This window comes from Balaenoptera acutorostrata, chromosome 3 (genome assembly GCF_949987535.1).
Source record: "Balaenoptera acutorostrata chromosome 3, mBalAcu1.1, whole genome shotgun sequence".
NCBI classification, from domain to species: Eukaryota; Metazoa; Chordata; class Mammalia; order Artiodactyla; family Balaenopteridae; genus Balaenoptera; species Balaenoptera acutorostrata.
Genome location: NC_080066.1, coordinates 7,333,285 through 7,357,562, shown reverse-complemented (window position 1 = coordinate 7,357,562; position 24,278 = coordinate 7,333,285). Strand labels below are relative to the sequence as shown.

The following is a 24,278-nucleotide window of genomic DNA, read 5'->3' as shown; positions in this document are numbered from 1 at the left end:
ACTATTGATATCACTTAGCAAAGAAGCCTGCTAAGTCAAAGATCAAATAGTCAAAAAGTCAATAGGGTCCTTCCTATATACAGTTGACCCTTGAACAACATGGATTTCAACTGTGAGGGTCCACTTACGCACGGGTTTTTTTTTTCACTAAATAAGTACCATAGTACTACACAATCTGCAGTTGGTTGAACCCACAGATGCGGAACCAGGATAGGGAGCGCCAACTATAAAGTTATATGTGGATTGACCTCATAGAAGGTCAGTGCCCCTAACCACTGCATTGTTCAAGGGTCAACTGCATATATCTTGAGAATTTGGAATTTGACTTAGGCAATGACTGCAGGAAAAGAATGCAATGACTCAGCTTTAAGAAAAGATCCAACAGTATTATATGACTCTTTATAATGGAACAATCATTTACGCACATACACAGACACACTCTTACAGAAATAAAAATGAACAGACTATTACTGCACCCAATAGCATGGATGAATCATTCCATTAAATATAATGTTAAGTAAAAGAAAACAAGTAGAAGAGTCTATTCAGTATGATTCTATTTCAATAAAGTTCAAAAACAACCAAAGCTAAACGATGATGACAAAAGTCAGAAGAGAGGTTACCTGTGGGTGGGGAAGACTGACTGGGGGAGGGACAGGATTCTGTCCCAGGATATTGATGCTGTTCTATTTCTTGGACTGGGCAGATGCTACACATGTGTTCACTTGTAAAAGTTCATCAGAGTATTCCCATATGATGTAAGTACTTTTCTATGTAGATGTTGCAGCTCAATTAAAATTTTTACTTAAAAAAATAGAACACACAAATAAATAGCAAAGGAAATTACCTGGGGACTTCCCTGGTGGTCCACTGGCTAAGGCTCCGTGCTCCCAATGCAGGGGACCCGGGTTCAATCCCTGGTCAGGGAACTAGATCCCACATGCCACAACTAAGAGTTTGTATGCTGCAACTAAAGTTCCCACATGCTGCAACTAAAGATCCGCATGCCACAACGAAGATCCCGCATGCCACAACTAAGCCCCAGCTCAGCCAAATACATAAATAAATAATTCTAAAAAAGAAAAGAAAAGAAATTACCTGCACTCCAACCTTCTTTTCAAGGTAGGGGCTCTTAATCCTTTCATGTGATCTGAAAACAAAAGAATCAGAAATCATAAATACATTATTTTTTTCAGAGGATTCCTTGGCCCAAGGAAACTGAGTTGTCTGTTCTTTTTAGGCTTCCTTTTAAGAGAAAATAAATGAGAGGTTCACTTTTATAGGACCATTGATTTGTATGAGCTACTGGCTCTTGCTTCTGCAGATGAAGAATCCACCAAAAATAGGACAAGAACCACTAAAAGTTGACCATCTCTGAGCCAACAGAAGCCATTTAAAAGGAGAATGATCCTCTGCACCTTAGGGCAGAGTCTAAATCACTCAGAGCAGCCACAGAAGAATGCACGACCTCATTCAGAACTGCTTCCATCACTTTCCTTTACTCTCTTCTTTCATTTCAATCCAACCACCCTTCAGACCATGCTCTCTGTGACCCCTTCAATTCCAGTCACTAAAGTTAGTCCATCTGGAAATTCAAGTTTGCTTCCATGGAATCCTCGAGGAAACCATTCAGGCTTAGGCCAGAATAACAAGAGTTTCATTATCTTCTCAGCCTACTGTGACTGTTGGGTTGAAAGGTGGGTTATTGCTACCCATAGAGGCTTGCTCCACAGCTTGCCAAATTAACAAACACAGAAAGGTGACTTTTAAAGAAAGGTAACATTTAAACCAAATGGTACTTTAAATATATAGTGCATTATAATATTACATTTTGAATCTTTAGCATGCAAAAGCCCAGATAACAAGAACCGAACATTTTGAAATTGCTTAGATAAATCAAACCAATTCTAATTATCCTAATTCCAAATAGAAACCAAAAGAAAGCTGGAGTAACTATACTTAGACAAAACAGACTTTAAAACAAAGACTCTAATAAGAGACATTATCATATTACATATGATAATGTAATATTTACAAATGTTATATCCTCTTGTGGGGTCCATCCAACAAGAGGATATAACATTTGTAAACATTTATGCACCCAACAGAGGAACACCTAAATACATAAAGCAAATGTTAACAGACTTAAAAGGAGAAATAGACAGCAATACAGTAAGAGCAGGGGACTTTAGTACCCCACTTACGTCAATGCATGGATCATTCAGTCAGAAAATCAGTAAGGAAACTTTGGACCTAAACAACACATAAGATCAGGTGAACTTCACAAATATATAAAGAACACTCCATGCAAAAGCAACAGAACACACATTCTTCTCAAGTGCACATGGAACATTTTCCAGGATAGACCATATATTAGGCCACAAAATGAGTCTCAATAAATTTAAGATGATTAAAATCATATCAAGCATCTTTTCCAACTACGATGGTATGAAACTAGAAATTAATTACAAGAAGAAAACTGGAAAATTCACAAATAAGCAGAGATTAAACAACATGCTACTGAACAACCAATGGGTCAAAGAATAAATCAAAAGAGAAATTTTAAAATACTTTGAGACGACTGAGAATGGAAATAAAACATAACAAAATTTGTGGGTTGCAGCAAAAGCAGTTCTAAGGGGGAGGGTCAAGTGATAAATGCCTACCTCAAGAAACAAGAAAAATCTCAAATAACCAACCTAACTTTACAACTCAAGAAACTAGAAAAAGAAGAAAAAACAAAGCCCAAAATTAGTAGAAGGAAGGAAATAACCAAGAGTAGAACAAAAATAAATAAAAAACAGACTAAAAAGACAACAGAGAAGATCAGTGAAACTAAGAGCTGGTTCTTTGAAAAGGTAAACAAAATTGACAAGCCTTTGCTAGACTCACCAACAAAGGAGAAGTGGGGAGAGAGAGAGAGAGAGAGAGAGGGAGGGAGAGATAGGACTCAAATAAATAAAATCAGAAATGAAAGAGGAGCTATTACAACTCTTAAAACAGAAAAGAAAGGGTAAGAGACTACTATGAACAATTATACACCAACAAAGTGGACAACCTAGAAGAAATGGATAAATTCTTAGAAACATACAACCTACCAAGACTGAATCATGATGAAACAGAAAATCTGAATAGACTGATAACTAGTAAGGATACTAAATATCTCTACTAATATCAGTAACTTTAAAAATCCAGCAAACAGAAGTCCTGGACCAGATGGCTTTGCTAGTGAATTCTGCAAACATTCAAAGAACTCATTTTATGAGGCTAGCATTACCCCGATACCAAAACCAGACAAGGACACCACACAAATTACAGGCCAATATCCCTGATGAACATAGATGAAAAAAATCCTCAACAAAATATTAGCAAACAGAATTCAACAATACATTAAAAGGATCATACACCATGATTAAGTGGGATTTATTCCAGGGATGCAAACTTGGTTCAACATCCACAAATCAGTCAATGTTATAATCACATTAACAAAATGAAGGATAAAAAACCATATAATCATCTCAATAGATGCACAAAGAGCACTGGACAAAACTTGACATCCATTTATGATAAAAACTCTCAATAAATCAGGTATAGAAGGAACAAACCTCAATATAATAAAGGCCATATGTGACAAACTCTCAGCAAACATCATAATCAGTGGTGAAAAGCTGAAAGCTATTTCTCTAAGATCAGAAATAAGACAAGAACGCCCACTCTTGCCCTTTTATTCAACATAATATTATAAATCCTAGCCAGAGGAATTAGGCAAGAAAAAGAAATAAAAGGCATCCAAAGTTGAAAGGAAGTAAAACTGACACTATTTACAGACAACACGATACATATATAGAAAACCCTAAAGACTCCATCAAAAAACTGTTAGAAGAATACTGGTCAAGATGGCAGTGTGGGAAGATGCGGAGTTAGCGTCTCCCCACAGCTAGGGCGCCTGAAGGCCGTGGGTGGGGGACTCTGATGCCCAAGGAGACGGGAGGAACCCCAAAGTGAACCGGTAGGATATAGGGGGACTGAGAGGGGAGGAGAAGTGGAAGCCAGGCAGGATCGGTGCCCCTAAGGCCAGGGAGATCAGGAGAGGCAGGAGGGAGGGGCCCTCTGGGAAGAGGGGGAGAGGAGCAGAGGGCAATCACCTGGCCCACTTGGGCCAGGGAGCCTGCTGAGCTCCCAAACCGGTACCCCCGCCCACCCCGCAAAGCCTGATCCAGGCCACGTGGGTCCTGGAGGCACAGGAGGCAGGCTGGGGAGATCAGGAGAGGCAGGTGGGAGGGGTCATCCAGGAGGAGCAGAAGAGGAGAAGAGGGCATTTGCCCCACCCACTAGAGCCCAGGAAGCCTGCTGGGCTCCCAGGTGATGTCCCCTGCCCTCTGAGACCAGTGGTGGGGGACACAACTGGGCCCATTCTGTTCCTTGAGCCTAAGCCCCACCCCCCACGGCCCCCAGGGCCTTTTCCAGCCCTGTGGGTCCTGAGCATAGGCCCCGCCCATCACCCAAACCTTGCCCTTGCTTAGGCCCCGCCCTCCACAGCCAAGGCCTTTTCCCTCCCTTTTCTTTTCTTTTCCTTCCTCCTCTTTTTTACTATTGTGGTACTGATGTACCTTCCAGTTGTTGATTCATCTATATTTTTATTTTTATATTCTTTCTAATATATCTGTTAGTTTCCTAGTCTAATTTTATGTTTTACTTTGTTATTGTTCTCTTTTTTTTTTTTGCCGCCCCATGCAGCTTGCGGGAACTTGGATAATAAGCCCGGGGTCAGGCCGAAGCTCCTGCAGTGGGAGCTTCAAGTCTGAACCACTGGACTAACAGAGAACCTCAGACCTCAGGGAATATTCATCGGAGTGAGGGCTCATGGGGTTCCTCATCTCAGCAGCAAGACCCAGCTCTACCCAATAGCCTACAGACTCCAGTGTTGGAAGCCTCAGGCCAAACAACCAGTAAGACAGGAACACAATCCCACTCATAAAAAAAAAAAAAAAAAAATGAGACAGCACACAAATATGTCACAAATGAGGAGCAAGGTAAAAACCAACAGGGCTTCCCTGATGGCGCAGTGGTTTAGAATCTGCCTGCTAATGCAGGGGACACGGGTTTGAGCCCTGGTCTGGGAGGATCCCACATGCCACGGAGCAACTAGGCCCGTGAGCCACAACTACTGAGCCTGCGCGTCTGGAGCCTGTGCTCCGCAACAAGAGAGGCCGCGATAGTGAGAGGCCCACGCACCGCGATGAAGAGTGGCCCCCGCTTGCCGCAACTAGAGGAAGCCCTCGCACAGAAACGAAGACCCAACACAGCCAAAAATAAATATAATAAATAAATAAATAAAAAAGATTACTATAAAAAAAAAAAAAAAAACCAACAAGACCAAATAAATGAAGAGGAAATAGGCAACCTACCTGAACAAGAATTCAGAGTAATGACAGTAAAGATGATCCAGAATCTCGGAAATAGAATGAAGGCATGGATCAAGAAAATACAAGAAATGTTTAACAAAGATCTAGAAGAACTAAAGAACAAACAAACAGAGAAGAACAACACAATAACTGAAATGAAAAATACACTAGAAGGAATCAATAACAGAATAATGGAGGCAGAAGAACGAATAGGTGAGCTGGAAGACAAAGTGGTGGAAATAACTGCCAAGGAGCAGAATAAAGAAAAAAGAATGAAAAGAATTGAAGACAATCTCAGAGACCTCTGGGACAACACTAAACACACCAACATTCAAATTATAGGGGTCCCAGAAGAAGAAGAGAAAAAGAAAGGGTCTGAGAAAATATTTGAAGAGATTATAGTTGAAAACTTCCCTAACATGGAAAGGAAATAGTCACCCAAGTCCAGGAAGCACAGGGAGTCCCATACAGGATAAACCCTAGGAGAAACACACCAAGACACATATTAATCAAACTAACAAAAATTAAATTGAAAGAAAAAATATTAAAAGCAGCAATGGAAAAACAAAAAATAACATACAAAGGAATCCCCATGAGGTCAGCTGATTTTTCAGCAGAAACTCTGCAAGCCAGAAGGCAGTGGCAGGATATACTTAAAGTGATGAAAGAGAAAAACCTACAACCAAGATTACTCTATCCAGCAAGGATCTCAATCAGATTCGATGGAGAAGTGAAAAGGTTTTCAGACAGGCAAAAGCTAAGAGAATTCAGCACCACCAAACAAGCTTTACAATAAGTGCTAAAGAAACTTCTCTAAGCAGGAAACACAAAAGAAGAAAAAGACCCACAAAAACAAATCCAAAACAATTAAGAAAATGGTAATTGGAACATACCTATCAATAATAACCTTGACTGTACATGGATTAAATGCCCCAACCAAAAGACACAGACTGGCTGAATGGATACAAAAACAAGACCCATATATATGCTGTCTACAAGAGACCCACTTCAGACCTAGGGACACATACGGACTGAAAGTGAAGGGATGGAAAAAGATATTCCATGCAAATGGAAATCAAAAGAAAGCTAGAGTAGCAATACTCGTATCAGATAAAATAGACTTTAAAATAAAGACTGTTGCAAGAGATAAGGAGGGACACGACATAATGATCAAAGGATCAATCCAAGAAGAAGATATAACAATTATAAATGTTTATGCACCCAACACAGGAGCACCTCAATACATAAGGCAACTGCTAACAACCATGAAAGGAGAAATAGACAGTAACACATTAACAGTAGGGGACTTTAACACCCCACTTACACCAATGGACAGATCATCCAAACAGAAAATAAATAAGAAAACACAAGCTTTAAATGACACAATAGACCAGATAGATCTAATTGACATTTATAGAACATTCCACCCAAAAGTGGCAGAATACACTTTCTTCTCAAGTGCACATGGAACATTCTCCAGGATGGATCACACCTTGGGTGACAAATCAAGCCTCGGAGAATTTAAGAAAACTGAAATAGTTCAAGCATCTTTTCTGACCACAACACTATGAGATTGGGAATCAATTACAGCAAAAAAACTGTAAAAAACACAAATACATGGAGGCTAAACAGTGCACTACTAAATAACCAAGACATCACTGAAGAAATCAAAGAAGAAATTAAAAAATACATAGAAACAAATGACAACGAAAATACAACGACCCAAAACCTATGGGACGCAGCAAAAGCAGTTCTAAGAGGGAAGTTTATAGCAATTCAATCTCACCTCAAGAAACAAGAAAAATCTCAAATAAACAATCTAACCCTACACTTAAAACAACTAGAGAAAGAAGAACAAGGAAAACCCAAAGTCAGTAGAAGGAAAGAAATCATAAAGATCAGAGCAGAAATAAATGAAATAGAAACGAAGAAAACAATCGCAAAGATCAATAAAACTAAAAGCTGGTTCTTTGAGAAGATTAAAAAAATTGATAAACCCTTAGCCAGACTCATCAAGGAAAAAAGGGGGGGAGAGGACGCAAATCAATAAAATTAGAAATGAAAAAGGAGAAATCACAACTGACACTGCCGAAATACAAAGAATTATAAGAGACTACTATAAACAACTATATGCCAATAAAATGGACAACCACAAAGAAACGGACAAATTCTTGGAAAGGTACAATTTTCCAAGGTTGAAAAAGGAAGAATTAGAAAATATATACAGACCTATCACAAGTAATGGAATTGAAACTGTAATTAAAAATCTTCCAACAAACAAAAGTCCAGGACCAGATGGCTTCACAGGCAAATTCTATCAAACATTTAGAGAAGAGCTAACACCAATCCTTCTCAAACTCTTCCAAAATATAGCAGAGGGAGGAACACTCCCACATTCATTCTACAAAGCCACCATCACCTTGATACCAAAACCAGAAGAAGATATCACAAAAAAAGAAAATTATAGACCAATATCCCTGATGAACATAGATGCAAAAATCCTGAACAAAATACTAGCAAACAGAATCCAACAGCACATTAAAAGGATCATACACCATGATCAAGTGGGATTTGTCCCAGGGATGCAAGGATTCTTCAATGTACGCAAATCAATCAATGTGATACACCACATTAACAAATTAAGTAATAAAAACCATATGATCATCTCAGTAGATGCAGAAAAAGCTTTTGACAAAATTCAACACCCATTTATTATAAAAACTCTCCAGAAAATGGGCATAGAGGGAACCTACCTCAACATAATAAAGGCCACATATGACAAACCCACAGCAAGCATCATACTAGATGGTGAAAAACTGAAAGCATTTCCACTAAGATCAGGAACAAAACAAGGATGTCCACTCTCACCACTCTTATTCAACATAGTTTTGGAAAGTCCTAGCCACAGCAATCAGAGAAGAAAAAGAAATAAAAGGAATACAAATTGGAAAAGAAGTAAAACTGTCACTGTTTGCCGATGACATGATACTATACATAGAAAATCCTCAAGATGCCACCAGAAAACTACTAGAACTAATCAATGAATTTGGTAAGGTTTCAGGATACAAAATTAACGCACAGAAATCTCTTGCATTCCTATATACCAACAATGAAAAATCAGAAAGAGAAATTAAGGAAACACTCCCATTTACCATTGCAACAAAAAAATAAAATACTTAGGAATAAACCTGCCTAAGGAGGCGAAAGACTTGTACTCAGAAAACTATAAAACACTGATGAAAGAAATCAAAGATGACATAAACAGATGGAGAAAGATACCGTGTTCTTGGATTGGAAGAATCAATATTGTGAAAATGACTATACTACCCAAAGCAATCTACAGATTCAATGCAATCCCTATCAAACTACCAATGGCATTCTTCACAGAATTATAAAAAAAATTTACAGTTCGTATGGAAACAAAAAAGACCCCGAATAGCCAAAGCAATCTTGAGAAAGAAAAATGGAGTTGGAGGAATCAGGCTCCCCGACTTCAAACTATACTACAAAGCTACAGTAATCAAGACAGTTTGGTACTGGCACAAAAACAGAAATATAGATCAATGGTACAGGATAGAATGCCCAGAGATAAACCCACACACATATGGTCACCTAATTTACAACAAAGGAGGCAAGAACATACAATGGAGAAAAGACAGCCTCTTCAATAAGTGGTGCTGGGAAAACTGGACAGCTACATGTAAAAGAATGAAATTAGAACACTACCTAACACCATAGACAAAAATAAATTCCAAATGGATTAAAGACTTAAATGTAAGACCAGACACTATAAAACTCTTAGAGAAGGTTATAGGAAAAACACACTTTGACATAAACCACAGCAAAATCTTTTTTGACCCACCTCCTAGAGTAACGGAAATAAAAACAAAAATAAACAAATAGGACTTAACTGAACTTAAAAGTTTTTTGCACAGCAAAGGAAACCATAAACAAGACATAAAGACAACCTTCAGAATGGGAGAAAATATTTGCAAATGAAAACAACAGACAAAGGATTAATCTCCAAAATATACATACAGCTCATGGAGCTCAACATCAAAAAAACAAACAATCCAGTTAAAAAATGGGCAGAAGACCTAAATAGACATTTCAGCAAAGAAGACATACAGATGGCCAAGAGGCACATGAAAAGATGCTCAACATCACTAATTATCAGAGAAACGCTAATCAAAACTACAATGAGGTATCCCCTCATGCCAGTCAGAATGGCCATGATCAAAAAATCTAGAAACAATAAATGCTGGAAAGGGTGTGGTGAAAAGGGAACCCTCCTGCACTGTTGGTGGGTATGTAAATTGATACAACCACTATGGAGAACAGTATGGAGGTTCCTTAAAAAACTAAAAATAGAACTACCATATGACCCAGCAATCCCACTACTACTGGGCATATACCTTGAGAAAACCATAATTCAAAAAGAGTCATGTACCACAATGTTCACTGCAGCGCTATTTACAATAGCCAGGACATGGAAGCAACCTAAGTGTCCGTCGACAGTTGAATGGATAAAGAAGATGTGGCACATATATACAATGGAATATTACTCAGCCATAAAAAGGGACAACATTGAGTTATCTGTGGTGAGGTGGATGGACCTAGAGTCTGTCACACAGAGTGAAGTAAGTCAGACAGAGAAAAACAGATACCACATGCTAACGCATATATATGGAATCTAAAAAACCGGTACTGATGAACCTAGTGGCAGGGCAGGAATAAAGATGGAGACATAGAGAATGAACTTGAGGACATGGGGTGGGAGGGGGAAGCTGGGGCAAAGTGAGAGTAGCATCAACATATATATACTACCGAATTGGGAGATTGGGATTGACATATATACACTAATATGTATAAAATGGATAACTAATAAGAATCTGCTGTATAAAAAAATACATAAAATTTGAAAGTTCAAAAAAAAAAAACCAAACAAACATATATACACTACCAAATGTAAAACAGTTAGCTAGTGGAAAGCAGCAGCATAGCACAGGGAGATCGGCTTGGTGCTTTGCGATGACCTAGAGGGGTGGGATAGGGAGGATGGGAGGGAGTCTCAAAAGGGAGGGGATATGGGGACGTGTGTATGCATACGGCTGATTCGCTTTGTTGTGCAACAGAAACTAACACGATATTGTGAAGCAATTATACTCCAATAAAGATATATTAAAAACAAAAAACTGTTAGAATAAAGGAATTCAGTAAAGTTGCAGGATATCAACACACAGAAGTCTGTTGCATTTCTACACACAAATAACCATCAGAAAGAGAAATTAAGAAAACAATCCCATTCACAACTACATCAAAAAGAATAAAATACGTAGGAATAAATTTAACCAAGGAAGTAAAGACCTGTATATTGAAAACTACAAGCATTACTAAAAGAAATTGATGACACAAATAAATGGAGAGCTATTCCATGCTCAAAGATTGAAAGAATCAATATTGTTAAATTGTCCACACTACCCAAAGCAATCAACAGGTTCAGTGCAACCCATATCAAAATTCCAATGGCATTTTTCATAGAAATAGAACAAAAAATCATAAAATTTGTATAGAACCACAAAAGAACCCCAAATAGCCAAAGCAATCTTGAAAAAAAAAACAAAACTGGAGACATGCTCCCCGGTTACAAAATATATTCTTTCAAATGTATAGTAATTAAAACAGTATGGTACTGGCATAAAAACACATGGATCAACAGAACAGAATAGCAAGCCCAGAAATAAAGCCACACATAGAGTGTCAATTATTGAGAATTTATGATAAAGAAACCAAGAATATATAATGGGGAAAGGACAGTCTCTTCAATAAATGGTGTTAGGAAAACTGGACAGCCACATGCAAAAGAATGAAACCTAACCATTATCTTATACCATACACAAAAATTAACTCAAAATATATTAAAGACTTGAATGCAAGATCTGAAACCATAAAATTTCTAGAAGAAAACATAGGCAGTAAGCTCCTTGACATAGGTCTTGGTGGTGATCTTTTGAATATGACACCAAAAGCAAAACTAAGCAAACTACATCAAATTAAAAAGTTCTTGCACAGCAAAGGAAAGCATCAACGAAATGAAAAAACCTACTGAATAGGAGAAAACATTTGCAAATCATGTATCTGATAAGGGACTAATATCCAAAATATATAAAAAACTCATACAACTCAACAGCAAAAAAAAATCTGATGTTTTTAATGGGCAGATATGAATAGACATTTTTCCCAAGACATACAGATGGCCAACGGGCACATGAAAAGATGTTCCACAGCATTAATCATCAGGAAAATGCAAATCAAAACCACAAAGAGATACCACCTCACACCCATTAGACTGGCTATTATCAAAAAGAAAAATAACAAATGTTGAAAAGGATGTGGAGAAATGGGAACCCTTGTGCACCGTTGGTGGGAATGTAAATTGGTGCAGCCACTATGGAAAACAGTATGGAGGTTCCTCAAAAAATTAAAAACAGAACTATCATATGATCCAGCAATTCCACGTCTGGGTATTTAACTGAAGAAAACAAAAACACTAACTCAAAAAGATATCTGCACCCCCAAGTTCATTGCAGCATTATTTACAATAGCCAAGACATGGAAACAACCTAAGTGTCCATCAATGAATGAATGCATAAAGAAGATGTGGTATATATGCACAATGAAATATTATTCAGCCATGAAAACTGCTGTCTAACCACGAATTAACAATCTTCATTATAAGTTTTCTAAAAACTGATAATAAGTTTAAAAGTTTAAAGCTAATTATACAAAATTATTTTCTCTATATAACTTTTTTCCAGCTCTTTTAAGATTAATACATAAATGCTGCTGGAAAGTTAATTTTACTTAAAAAAAAAAGCTATAACCAAATAGATTATTTTGAAAGTCTTTTCCTCCTCAAATCATTTACCAAAAATGACTTTCATTTGCATTTTGATTAATTTATGTAAACACTGCCTGTTACCACCCTGGATGAAGGCAAACGGCAAAGGCAGTCCAGCTGGGTTGATGGGGAGACAATGTTAAACAGCCTAACAATAACCCACAAGAAAAAAATCTAATTATCCTAATTACCACCAACACATGTGCCCTCAAATTTATATGTGACAATCCTTAACTCTTGAAAACAAGGCCGTCACCGCACCTCAAGTGCGCGACGTTGACCGAACACGTGCCGCCACAGGACGGTCCACCTGCCCCCTCACAGTGTGCATCTCCTCAGGTCACTCCTGGTTCAGGCTTTAGGGCCAAGGAGTGCATCCCAGGGCAGGACTCTCCCTTATCGGGGTTTCCAGAGAGTCTGAGTCACGGCAAACACAAGGCTGACTCAGGACTCTGCTCCGGGCTTCCAAACTACCTCAGTGCGCAGCACCCTGTCCCATCAAGACACCCCAGCCCACCACCCCAGTCAAGGGAATCTGGGGAGTTTACTTTGTGATGCTAGGACTGCACCCAGCATCTCCCTTCCAGGGCCTTTTTCCTTTTCCTTGACCAGAATAAATCATCTTAAGTTGTCTCCGGTAGGGGTCCTCCCCGACGCTGGGCCACTGTCTCGGGCCATGGGTCCCCTCGTGTCCTCCAGGCCTCACTGGCGCTTAGTCAAGTCTGCCCTGAGCACAGCGCTGGGTGCCAGATGGGCCATACAGAGGCATCAAGCGGGTCCACGGCCCACCTCAACTTTTGTCAAAACGTGATGTTAACGTGTTCATGTGCATTTTTTTAAACAAGAGTCCACAGACCTTGTCAGATATTCTGTATTAGTCAGCTCAGGCTGCAATAACAAAATATCACAGACTGGGTGGCTTAAACAGAATGCATTTCTAACAGTTCTGGAAGCTAAAGTCCAAGATCAAGGTGCCAAGGTTGGTTTCTGGTGAGGCCTCTCCTCCTGTCTTATAAATAGCCACCTTCTTGCTGTGTGCTCACATGGCCTTTCCTCACTGTGTATGTGGAGGGAGAGAGATCTCTCTTCCTTTTCTTTGAAGGCCACCAATCCTATCAAATTAGGACCCCACCCTTATGACCTCATTTAACCTTAATCACCTCCTAAAAGCCCTTTCTCCAAATACAGTCACACTGGGGGTTAGGGATTCAATATATGAATTGGGCGGGGACACAATTCAGTCCATGGGACATCCAAAGAAGTCTTGTTTCCCAAAAAGGTTAAAAACCACCAATAGGTAATGTGGCAAACCTCAGAAAGCAGAAGTTGAGTTCTTGCCCTTGATCAGTTTACATCCTCATTGGGAAAACAGACCCACGTGGGATTAGAACACAGGAAAAGTTATTATACACTGCTGGACAGGAGAGAGTCTTGCTTAATGTACAAATTAATGATGCTGACTTCACAACTACACTCAATTTAAAAAATAAAATCAATAAATAATATAAATACACAAATACAAAAACAAACAAACAAATTCCTCTAGATGAACTCATTCTCCAAACTCACTACTCCAAAACATGAAGGCCAAGCCCCAAATCCATTCTTTAATTGTGGCCACCACATGTGAGTTCAGAAATGCTGGCAGACTCAGCACAAAAGGTAAAAATATCCTCATCCAGCAGTGGCTTCTCAATGAAAAACAAGATAAAAACAAAAACATTGTCCTCAAAAAGAAGCAGAAAGACCCTCACAGAGGCTCACGTGCTTTTTTAGCAAATCGATAGAGGAGGTCCAGATTTTCATCATTAAAGAGAGAGAATTAGGGACTTAGAACCAGAAAGCAGAGGCATTTCCCAAAAGCAGAAATTTCAATGATTTACACCAGGTTAAAGTGAGTGATTCCACACACAAGACAACAGCTGATCTTCACACCAACTGTGTGATGAAGGCCATGTTTTGATATCTGTAATTTACTTTAAAATCACACCGTGTGATATATACGTGAATATGTATCTGAGTCACTCCTCAAAAGAGGGGTTGGGGGCATCCTACTTAAGCTACTCTGGGAGTCCACACTCCAAGAGGCAGCTTCTAGAACGCTTCAGTTAAGCTTCATCGCTGGTCAATGCCCAAGGCTGTGCTAATTAGCACAATGAATATTAAACCTGTTTTCATAGGTGAAGTTAGTGACGTGTCAGTCAGCATACCAGATGTTAAAAATGGACAGTGGTTGTGAAATTAGTGGTACTCCAGCTCTGGAGACTGGCTAAAATGTTTTAGAGACGCTCCAGTCTTGCCTGGAGCATCTAACCTCGGGGACATATCATTAGGGGCTGATGCTCCAAGCTTAAGTCCTAACCGCCTCCAGCTGTGAAATCTTGGTATGCTGGTTGCCTGACCTGGCCGTCTGTAAAGTAAACCGCATCCTGCCTCTAGACCAAAACGAACCTTTCATAGGGGTAAAGAACATCTATAAGGAGGCGGAGCTTGCACTTCGCCGAGCTTACAGACAGAATGTTTAATTTGAGTGCGTGCATGCTTGCTAATCAATGTCTGTGGGTATGACACAATTTCACCTAAACTTATCTTTATAACATGATCGCGAGGATATGGGGGAAGAACTAAGTAATCCTTGCCAACCTCTGACTATTGGGCCTTGGGAGAGCTTCCCCAAAACTCGAATAGTTGTGCCTGATCAAAGTGGCCTGGGTCAGTGACAACTGGGGGTCGCTGTTCTGTCCCGCGGTACCGATGAGGAGTTAAAGCGTCAGACGGGCTGAAGAGCCCGCCGGGACAAGGTGAGTCGCTATCCCCTGGCACCCCAAAGTCTGAACTCCCTCCTGCAGGACCCCGACCCCCGCCTTTCCTCCCTCCAGCCCCTGGGCGACCTCCCCGCGGGGCCCGAACCCGCGCAGCCCGGCTCCCCGGGACGGGGCGGCGCGCTACGCTCGCTCACCTTTGTGGCAGTGGGACAGGAAGTAGGCGCGGGCCCTCAGGTTCTCCCGGTCGAAGCGGTCTATGGAGATGGTTGGATACTCGACCATCTGCCCCTCGAAGCAGCTCATTGCGTCCGCCAACCCGGGCTGACTGGCCGCCTGCCTAGAGAGCAACGGAAGCCCCAGCCGCCGCCGGCCGCGCCGCCACTTCCGGGAAGCTGCCGCCGCCTCACCATTGGCCGGCCAGGCGCAGCCACGTCCAATCAGAGCAGCCCCGCGGCCCGGGGGGCGGGAGGGGGCAGCGCCAAGGAGCTTGCAGTCAGTTCGCGCAGCCCGCGACCTGCGGGTTGAAACCAACTAACTGGGCTGACCTGCGCTCAGAGCTGGGAGGCCGGGTGGAGGAATCTAGGGTGCAGCGCGAGGAGTGAGGCTCCTCCCGGATACCTTGACACAACACGGTGTCGCTCTGGTGAAGAGTTGCCCGTGTCTGTGCAGGAACGAGGACGCCAGGGGAGACGACACCCAGAACAGGCGGCTCCACCCAGGGATGCGAAGCGGGATGCGGAGCTTGGCTTTGAAATCGGATGCATTCCACTTCCTGCTTGTCCGCTGCGATCCTGCAAGCCTTCTTTTGCTTCTCTTCTTCTTTCTTGTCCCTTCCCAATGTCTACCTTATAGGATAATCGTCAGGATTGTGTGAGAAAACGGTATCAGGCTGGTGGTAGATTCGAAAACTCTTAGTCCCTGCTTCCATTTATACGTAATCTACAAACGGAGTAAATCCACGATCCCTGATGATCACAGCTCAGATGCATGATCTTAGGGTAGATAAGTAAAGATCCCAAGGAGAGCTGAGCTGCTAGTCTCCCCTACCTCCACCCCTTTTGACCTTTTTCTTTCTTTTTTTTAACTTTTTTTTTTCTTTTGGAAGTTAGAAAGATGTATAAAAGAAAAAAAAATGGTAGGGTAATGGGCGAAAGGTCTGCAATTTTTTCACCACCAAAGCAACTTTATGAAAAGGTTTGCTAAAGTATTAACATTCACCGAATAGTCACAGTGGCGTTACCCGCACCCCTTAGCAGCAAGTCTCCTTAGACATTGTGGCATTATTAATCACAACTCCAATACCTGAGGTCCTACTTTGTGCACAGCACCGAACAGGCCCTGCCGTGATGACGGAGACGACTAAGACGCGCCTACGAGTCATTTTCAATCTATTTGGAGACAAGAACTTTGCAGAACGTGGTAAATAAATGCTTCCACAGAGACACAAGGTAATGAAGGAATAAATCCAGTAACAATGCATTCTAGCCTGGGAAAACAAGAATCAGAATGCCACCCTCAGAGAATATCGGGCGTGTTCCCTGCAGCCATGGCAGCCAGTTCTATTCAAATACAGATTCTGGTGAAATGTTCAGGAGGAGCAGGAGGAATGGAAGAGGAGGCAGAGGGAGGGGAGAAGAGGGGGGGAGGTGTGGACACCATCGTCACTAATCTGAGTAAAATACCCTGCTAGTATACATTGCCAACACCTGTGATTTGGTATAAGATGGTTTGTCATAGGATAAAAGAAGGCTGTCGCTGTGACTAGGCTGTCTATACCTGAAACCAAATCTTGCACTGAGCCTGGTGTTTGCAGAATCCAGTGTGTCTACCTCTGACAATGAAGCTCCTGGCCACACAGGTCAAGAGAAGGCTCATATTCTTATTTATTCGTCCCCGTGTTTATTCCCTCCTCTAAACAATGGATACGGTACAAGAGAATAAAGGCAAACAGAGAGTCAGGATGAAAAGACAGGGTATAAAATAGTAAAGATGGGTAAGCATAGCCCAGACACATGTAATATTGGCTCTTGTAGAGGAAGATTCAGTCACTTACTAGACTTTGGCATCCTCACAATACACATGAAATGGACTTTCGGAAGAAGCCCAATTACCTGGATACTAAGTCTCAGGAGAAATGCCTCTTGTGGTTGCTCGTAAAGAAAAGAGTGAAACATGATTAGTCATTGCTATGTCCTCCTTCCCCAGCTGGGAATTTCTATCCTTCTGCAATCTCAAAGCTCTTTGGACTTCCAAGTCCTCAATTTATTCTGTCCCAGAAGGACAGAAAACTGCTATTAAGTTTAAGTTAAATACCTAAAAACTACTTATTGAGGTAGATACAAGTTTTTGTTAGGAAATCAGTACAGAATATCTTTTTCTTAATTTTATGTACTTATAAATCGTTGTCCATAGTGTGGATAAAGAATGTCACTTGCCATATCAGTCAGCAGACGATGTTTCAGCCATCAAGAAATCAGCCACTGCAGCTACCACCGCCCCCCAACAATGCACCCTGAGGGGATTCAGGATGGAGAAAACTAGGATACCAGCCCTAGATAGTTAAGGTGCAGATCAAAGGAATAATTTCAGTAAGCCCAGACTCTTGCATCTTCCCATACATAGAAAAGCACTCAAGTCATTAACTTGAGATGTCTGGTTCTTCTTTAATTAGCAGTAATTTTTTGATGTTTGACTACCTGATTTGTTGTTTTTGTTGTTTTGTTTTTTGCAGAAACTCCTATATATCCTAGCTTCTCCCTTACCTCTTTGAAACAGACCCTGAGAGCCATCTGAGAAGCTGTATCCCAGGCTTAAGCCCTCAGTCTGCCAAATAAAACGTAAGTCTCAACTTTTAGGTTGTGCTTTTCTTTTTTTCAGTTGACAATAACTTGCATCATAAATTTGCTGTATCCTATGCTATTCTTTCAGAAAAAATACAGGCCCTGGTTAGCACTGTACCTGAGCCACTACTATTTATGTGATCTTGGTTAAGGTAACCTCTCCATAACTCAGCTTTCTCATCTTAAAATGGTGGTAACAGTGAAGTCCACACAACGTCCTGGAAAACTGTAAGAGCTCAATAAATATTAGCTATTATTATTTATTTGGGGTATTTACTACTATATGATCTCACCGATATGTGGACTCTAAAGAAATTGAACTCATAGAAACAAAGAACGGATTGGTGGTTGCCAGAGGTGGGGGAGGGGTGGGAGAGATGACTGAAGGTGGTCAGAAGGTACAGACTTCCAGGTATAAGATGAAAAAATCACGGGAATGTCATGTACAGCATAGCGACTATAGTTGACAATTCTGTACTGTATACTTGAGAGTTGCTGAGGAAGTGGGTATTAAAAGTTCTCATCACAAGAAAACAAAAACTGTATGTGAAGTGATGGATGTTAGCTACACTTGTGGTGATCATGTTGATGTAATGTATACATGATTCAAGACATTATGTTATACACCTTAAACTTACACACTGTTATATGTCAATTATATCACAATAAAATTGGGAGGAAAAGAGAATGAGCTGTTAATACGACAAAACAACATGAACAAGTCTCAAAATAATTATGCTGAGCAAAAGAAACCAGACAAAAGAAGAGTACATACTGTATGATGCCATTTAAATAAAATTATAGACAAGATCTAAATTAGACAAGATCTTGTCTAATTATAGACAAGATCTAATTATAAACTGATCTAAAGTGACAGAAAGCAAATCAGCAGTCGCCTGGGTACCCAAGGAAACAAGTTCATTAACTTGATTGTGGTTTTATAGGTGTATACATATGCCAAAATGTATCAAATTATATGCTGCTAAATATTGCTATTTACTGCATTTCAATTATAGCTCAATAGATTTGAAAAAAAAATTAGAGCGTGTATAGGTGAATGTGAACAAAGTAAACAAGATTGGCAAGGATATTCCTTCTCTATAGGAGCTGACTGATTAAGAAGAGACTACCCAACTTCCCTGGTGGTCCAGTGGTTAAGACTCCGTGCTTCCAATGTGGGGGGCACAGGTTCGATCCCTGGTTGGGAAACTGGGGTCCCACATGTCGTGTGGCATGGCCGAAAAAAAAAAAAAGAAAGACACTATCCAGCTAATTCACATAATAGAAGGTGTTATTTTTGGGGGGGTGGTTTAAGTCACAATATATGTTATTTTGCATTAGTTACATGTTTTTCTCCAGCACTTTTACCTGTTCTTCTCACTTCCTACCCCCAATCCTCTGGTTGATTAAAAAGTGTTATTATTCAACTAGGGAAAAAAAAGTTTGTAAAGGCTACCCAAGGCCCCAGAAAATAGTAAGTGCTCAATAAATGGTAGGTATTACTATTTACTGGGTGTTTACTAAGTCAGTCACTGTGCTTGAACCTGGATGTACGTAAAGGAATCAGCCATGGTCTACCAAGAGCTTACAGGCTGGCAGAAGTAGAAACTCGTGGAAACAAATAAACACAAGAGGTTTTACACAAGTGTGTTAATGGATGTGTGTCAGGGTGTAGTGTGGAGGCCAAGGAGAGAGCTTGTTTCTGCAAGGAGAAAATGGCCATCAGAAAAATTTAGCAGGGAAGAAAAATTTGAGCTCAGCTTCTGGGGCCAAGAACAGCTGAAGTCCCTGGAATGAGCTTTCACTCCGTCTGGGCTCTGCAAATAATCAATAGTTCCTCTTAACCAAAGTAGCAGACTCAAAAGGGATGAAATAATAGGGGCTTAACAGGGGAAGTCAAGGCTAAACCAGGTAAGAAAGAACCAGACTGAGGAGACTGGCCAAGACGGCAGAGTAGAAAGACCCTGAGCTCACCCTCTCTCACAGACACACCAAAATCACAACTATTTGCAGAACAACTTCAATGAAAAAGACTGGAAGCTACCAAAAAAGAACTTTTACAACTATAGACATAAAGAGGGAACCACAACAAGACAAGTAGGAGGGGCAGGTCGTGATATAGTCAAGTCCCATACCCCTCAGTGGGAGACCCATAAACAAGAGAATAATTACAATTGCAGGGATTCTCCCAAAGGGGAGAGAGACCCCAGCCCCATGTCAGGCTCCCAGAGCATTTGGCTTTGAGGGCCAGCTGGGCTTACTTTCGGGAGTGCCAGAGGACTGGGGGAAATAGAGACTTCAATCTTCAAAGGCACACACAATATCTCATGCACACTGGGACCCAGGGCAGAAACTGTAATGTTTTTCTTTTATTGGCTGCGTCACACGGCTTGTGGGATTTTAGTTCCCCAACCAGGGATTGAACCTGGGCCCTTGGCAGTGAGAGCGCAGAGTCCTAACCACTAGACCACCAGGGAATTCCCAGAAGCTGTAATTTAATAGGAGCCTGGGTCAAACCTACCTGCTGATCTTGGACAGTCTCCCAGAGAGGCAGGAGGCAACTGCAGCTCATCCTGGGGACACAGACACTTGGAGCCATTTTTAGGAGCTTGCTCTACCTTGTGGACACTGGTGCTGGCAAGCACTGGTACGGAACCCTTTCTCTAGCTTATGAGTCCCAGGACCCAGCCCTGCCCTGGCCCCACAGCCTACAGGGGCAAGTGCGGGGATGTCTTAAGCCAAGCAACTAACTGCATGGGTCCACGGTTCCACCTGCCAGCAGACAGGCTGCCTTACTACCTCCTGAGTCCCCAGCCGCTACTGGACACAGCCCTGCTTACCAGAGGGCCCAGGACACAGCTTCACCCACCAGTGGGCGGGCACTGGCCCCATAATCCCCTGAGCCTGGCTCCACTCTCCAGCGAGCCTGCTCTAGCCTCTAGACCAGCCTCACCCACCGGGGAGCAGACACCAGTCATGAGAAAACCACAGCTCCACAGCCTGTGGACCCAGCCTGCCTACCAGGAGATCGGACCCTGCATTGGGACCAGCTGAGCCCTGGCCCTGCCCACTAGCAGGCCAATAAAAGCTTCAAGATGCCCCAGACCCTGCATCCAGCTGTGTCAGGAACCAGCCCCACCCACCAGCAATCTGACACCAGCTCTGAGACCCGCCCCCCCCACCCCACCCCCCCCCCGGCCCCAGGCCATGCAACCAGACTGCAGGAGCCAACTCTGCCTGCCAGTAGACTGGCACTAGCTCCAGGACCTGGCTTCACCCACCAGTGGGTACCAACAGCCCCAAAGTCTTCTGGACCCGGACTCCTCCTACCAGTGAGTCAGCACTAGCCCCAGGACCACCCCTACACACAGGGTTCTGCAGTCAGCCACCTCATGATCTGGTCCTACCAACCAGTGGCTGGCAGCCTCCATACAAGGCAGGGCCTGGCAACAAACCAGACCAGGGGTCAACCAAGCCTACCAGCCTGCCTACATAGTCAGCCTGCCACAACAGAAGGACCCAACAGCCCTCATAAGAGGGAACCTATAGCTCGGGTGACAAGAGGGGAGTGTGCTGATGGGATGCACAGGATATCTCCTACAAAAGGCCAATTGTCTAAGGTCAGGAAACAACCAATCTACCAGACACATAAAAATAAAAACAGTAACCTAGGCAAAATAAGGTGACAGAGGAACATGTTCCAAATGAAGGAACAAGATAAAATCCCAGAAGAAGAACTAAGTGAAGTGGAGATAGGCAATCTACCCAAGAAAGAGTTCCGGGTAGTGAGAGGTAAGATGGTCAAAAAACACGGGAGAAGAATGGATGCACAGAGTGAGAAGTTAGAAGTTTTTAAGAAAGAGTTAGAAACTGTAAAGAACAACCAGAAATTAAGACTATAATAACTGAAATGAAAAATGCACTAGAAGGCATCAACAATAAAAAGGAACGAATCAGCAACCTGGAAGACAGAGTAGTGAAAATCACTGATGCTGAACAGAAAAAAATAATGAAAAGAAACGAGGACAGTTTAAGAGACCTCTGGGAAAACATAAAGCACACTAATATTCACATTATAGGGGTCCCAGAAGGAGAAGAAAGAGATAAAGGGGCTGAGAACATACTTGAAGATGTAGCGGCTGAAAACTTCCCTAACCTGGGAAAGGAAACAGACATCCAAGTCCAGGAAGCACAGAAAGACCCATACAGGATTTACCCAAAGAGGAACACACCAAGACACATTGTAATTAAAATGGCAAAAATTAAACATAAAGAGAGAATATTAAAAGCATCAAGGGAAAATAACAAGTAATGTACAAGAGAACTCTGATAAGGCTACCAGATGACATTTCAGCAGATATTCTGCAGGCCAGAAGGAGTGGCACGATATATTTAAAGTGATGAAAGGGGAAAATCTACAACCAAGAATACTCTACAGCAAAGCTCTCATTCAGATTTGATGGAGAGATCAAAATCTTTACAGACAAGCAAAAGCTAAGAGTTCACCACCACCAAGCCAGCTTTACAAGAAATGTTAAAGGAACTTCTCTAAGTGAAAAAGAATAGGCCACATCTGGAAATCTGAAAATTATAAAAGCAAAAAGCTCATCAGTAAACATACAGTAAAGGTAGTGAATCATCCACACACAAAGACAGTAGGAAAGTTAAAAGATAACATAAGTAAAATCATCTATATCCACAATATGCAGTTAAGGGATACACAAAACAGTTAGAAATTAAATATGATATCAAAAATAGTAAGTGTGAGGGGAGGAGAGTACAAATGCAGAGTTGTTTAAGATGCATTTGAAATTAAGAGATCAGCAACTTAAAACAATCACACACACACATTTATTTATTTATTTTAAAACCTCATGGTAACCACAAACCAAATATCTATAATAGATACACATAAAAAAGGAAAAAGGAATCCAAATATAACACTAAAGATAATCATCAAATCACAAGAGAACAAAAGAAGAAGGAAAAAAAAGACCTACAAAAACAACTCCCAAACAATTAACAAAATGGCAATAAGAACATATATATCAATAATTACCTTAAATGTAAATGGACTAAATGCTCCAATCAAAAGACATAGAGTAGCTGATTGGATATCAAAACAAGACTCTTATATATGCTGCCTGTAAGAGAGTCACTTCAGACCTAAAGACACACACAGATTGAAAGTGAGGGGATAGAAAAAGGTATTCCATCCAAATGGAAATCAAAAGAAAGCCGGAGTAGCAATACTTATATCAGACAAAATAAATTTAAAATAAAGGCTGTTACAAGAGACAAGGAAGGATAATACATAATGATCAAGGGGTCTATCCAAGAAGAAATTATAACAATTGTAAGTACATAGACACACAATGTTGGAGCACCTAAATACATAAAGCAAATATTAACAGATATAAAGGGAGAAAAGACAGTAACACAATGATAATAGGGGACTTTAACACCCCAGTTAAATCAATAGACAGATCATCCAGACAGAAAATCAATAAGGAAACACTGGCCTTAAATGATGCACTAGACCAGATGGACTTAATTAATTGATTTTTATAGAGCATTCCATCCAAAAGTAGCAGAATACACATTTTTTTCAAGTGCATATGAACATTTTCCAGGATAGATAACAAGCTAGGCCACAAAACAAGCATCAGTACATTTAAGAAAACTGAAATCATATCAAGCATCTTTTCTTACCACTATGCTATGAGACTAGAAATCAACTACAAGAAAAAAAATCACAAGCACTTGGAAGCTAAACAATATGCTACTAAGCAACCAAAGGATCACTGAAGAAATCAAAGAGGAAATCAAAAAATACCTGGAGACAAATGAAAATGAAAACACAATGATCCAAAATCTATGGAATGAAGCAAAAGCAGTTCTAAGAGGGAAGTTTATAGCAATACAAGCTTACTTCAGGAAATAAGAAAAATCTCAAATAAACAACCTATCCTTATACCTAAAAGAACTAGAAAAAGAACAATAAACAAAACCCAAAGTTAGTAGAAGGAAAGAAATTATAAAGATCAGAGGAGAAATAAATGAAATAGAGACTAAAAAAAAAATAATTGAAAAGATCAGTGATCTGACTCTTTGAAAAGATAAACAAGATTGATAAGTCTTTAGCCAGACTCATCAAGAAAAAAAAGCATGAGGGCCCAAATCAATAAAATCAGAAATGAAAGATGAGAAGTTACAACCAATACCACAAAAATACCAAGGGTTATAAGAGACTACTACGAACAACTATATGCCAATAGTATGGACAACCTAGAAGAAATGGACAAATTCCTAGAAATGCACAATCTCTCAAGACTGAACCAGGAAGAAATAGAAAATATGAACAGAC

At 40.8% G+C, this 24,278-nt stretch overlaps 2 protein-coding genes across 7 annotated transcripts in view; one reads left to right on the top strand and one right to left on the bottom strand.

Annotated features, from left to right (window-relative positions):
- DCLRE1C (DNA cross-link repair 1C) overlaps positions 1–24,278 on the bottom strand; it is a 129,983-nt gene that overhangs the window by 26,808 nt on the left and 78,897 nt on the right. For 3 of the 6 annotated variants that reach the window (XM_007196432.2, XM_007196431.2, XM_007196430.2), the window contains exons 3-4: positions 15,266–15,916; positions 1,099–1,150 (exon numbers count right to left, since the gene is read on the bottom strand). In XM_007196432.2, coding sequence (XP_007196494.2) covers positions 1,099–1,150; positions 15,266–15,374 — 161 coding nt within the window. In that variant the 5' untranslated portion in view covers positions 15,375–15,916. Of the gene's footprint in view, positions 1–847; positions 866–1,098; positions 1,151–15,265; positions 15,917–24,278 lie in introns of those variants that run through there. The other 3 variants (XM_007196434.3, XM_057543759.1, XM_057543758.1) reach the window with 2 other exon arrangements.
- MEIG1 (meiosis/spermiogenesis associated 1) overlaps positions 16,357–24,278 on the top strand; it is a 53,205-nt gene continuing 45,283 nt past the window's right edge. Inside the window, exons 1-2 of the mRNA XM_057543772.1 lie at positions 16,357–16,519; positions 17,803–17,908. The gene's annotated coding sequence lies outside the window, so the exon portion shown is untranslated. The remainder of the gene's footprint in view (positions 16,520–17,802; positions 17,909–24,278) is intronic.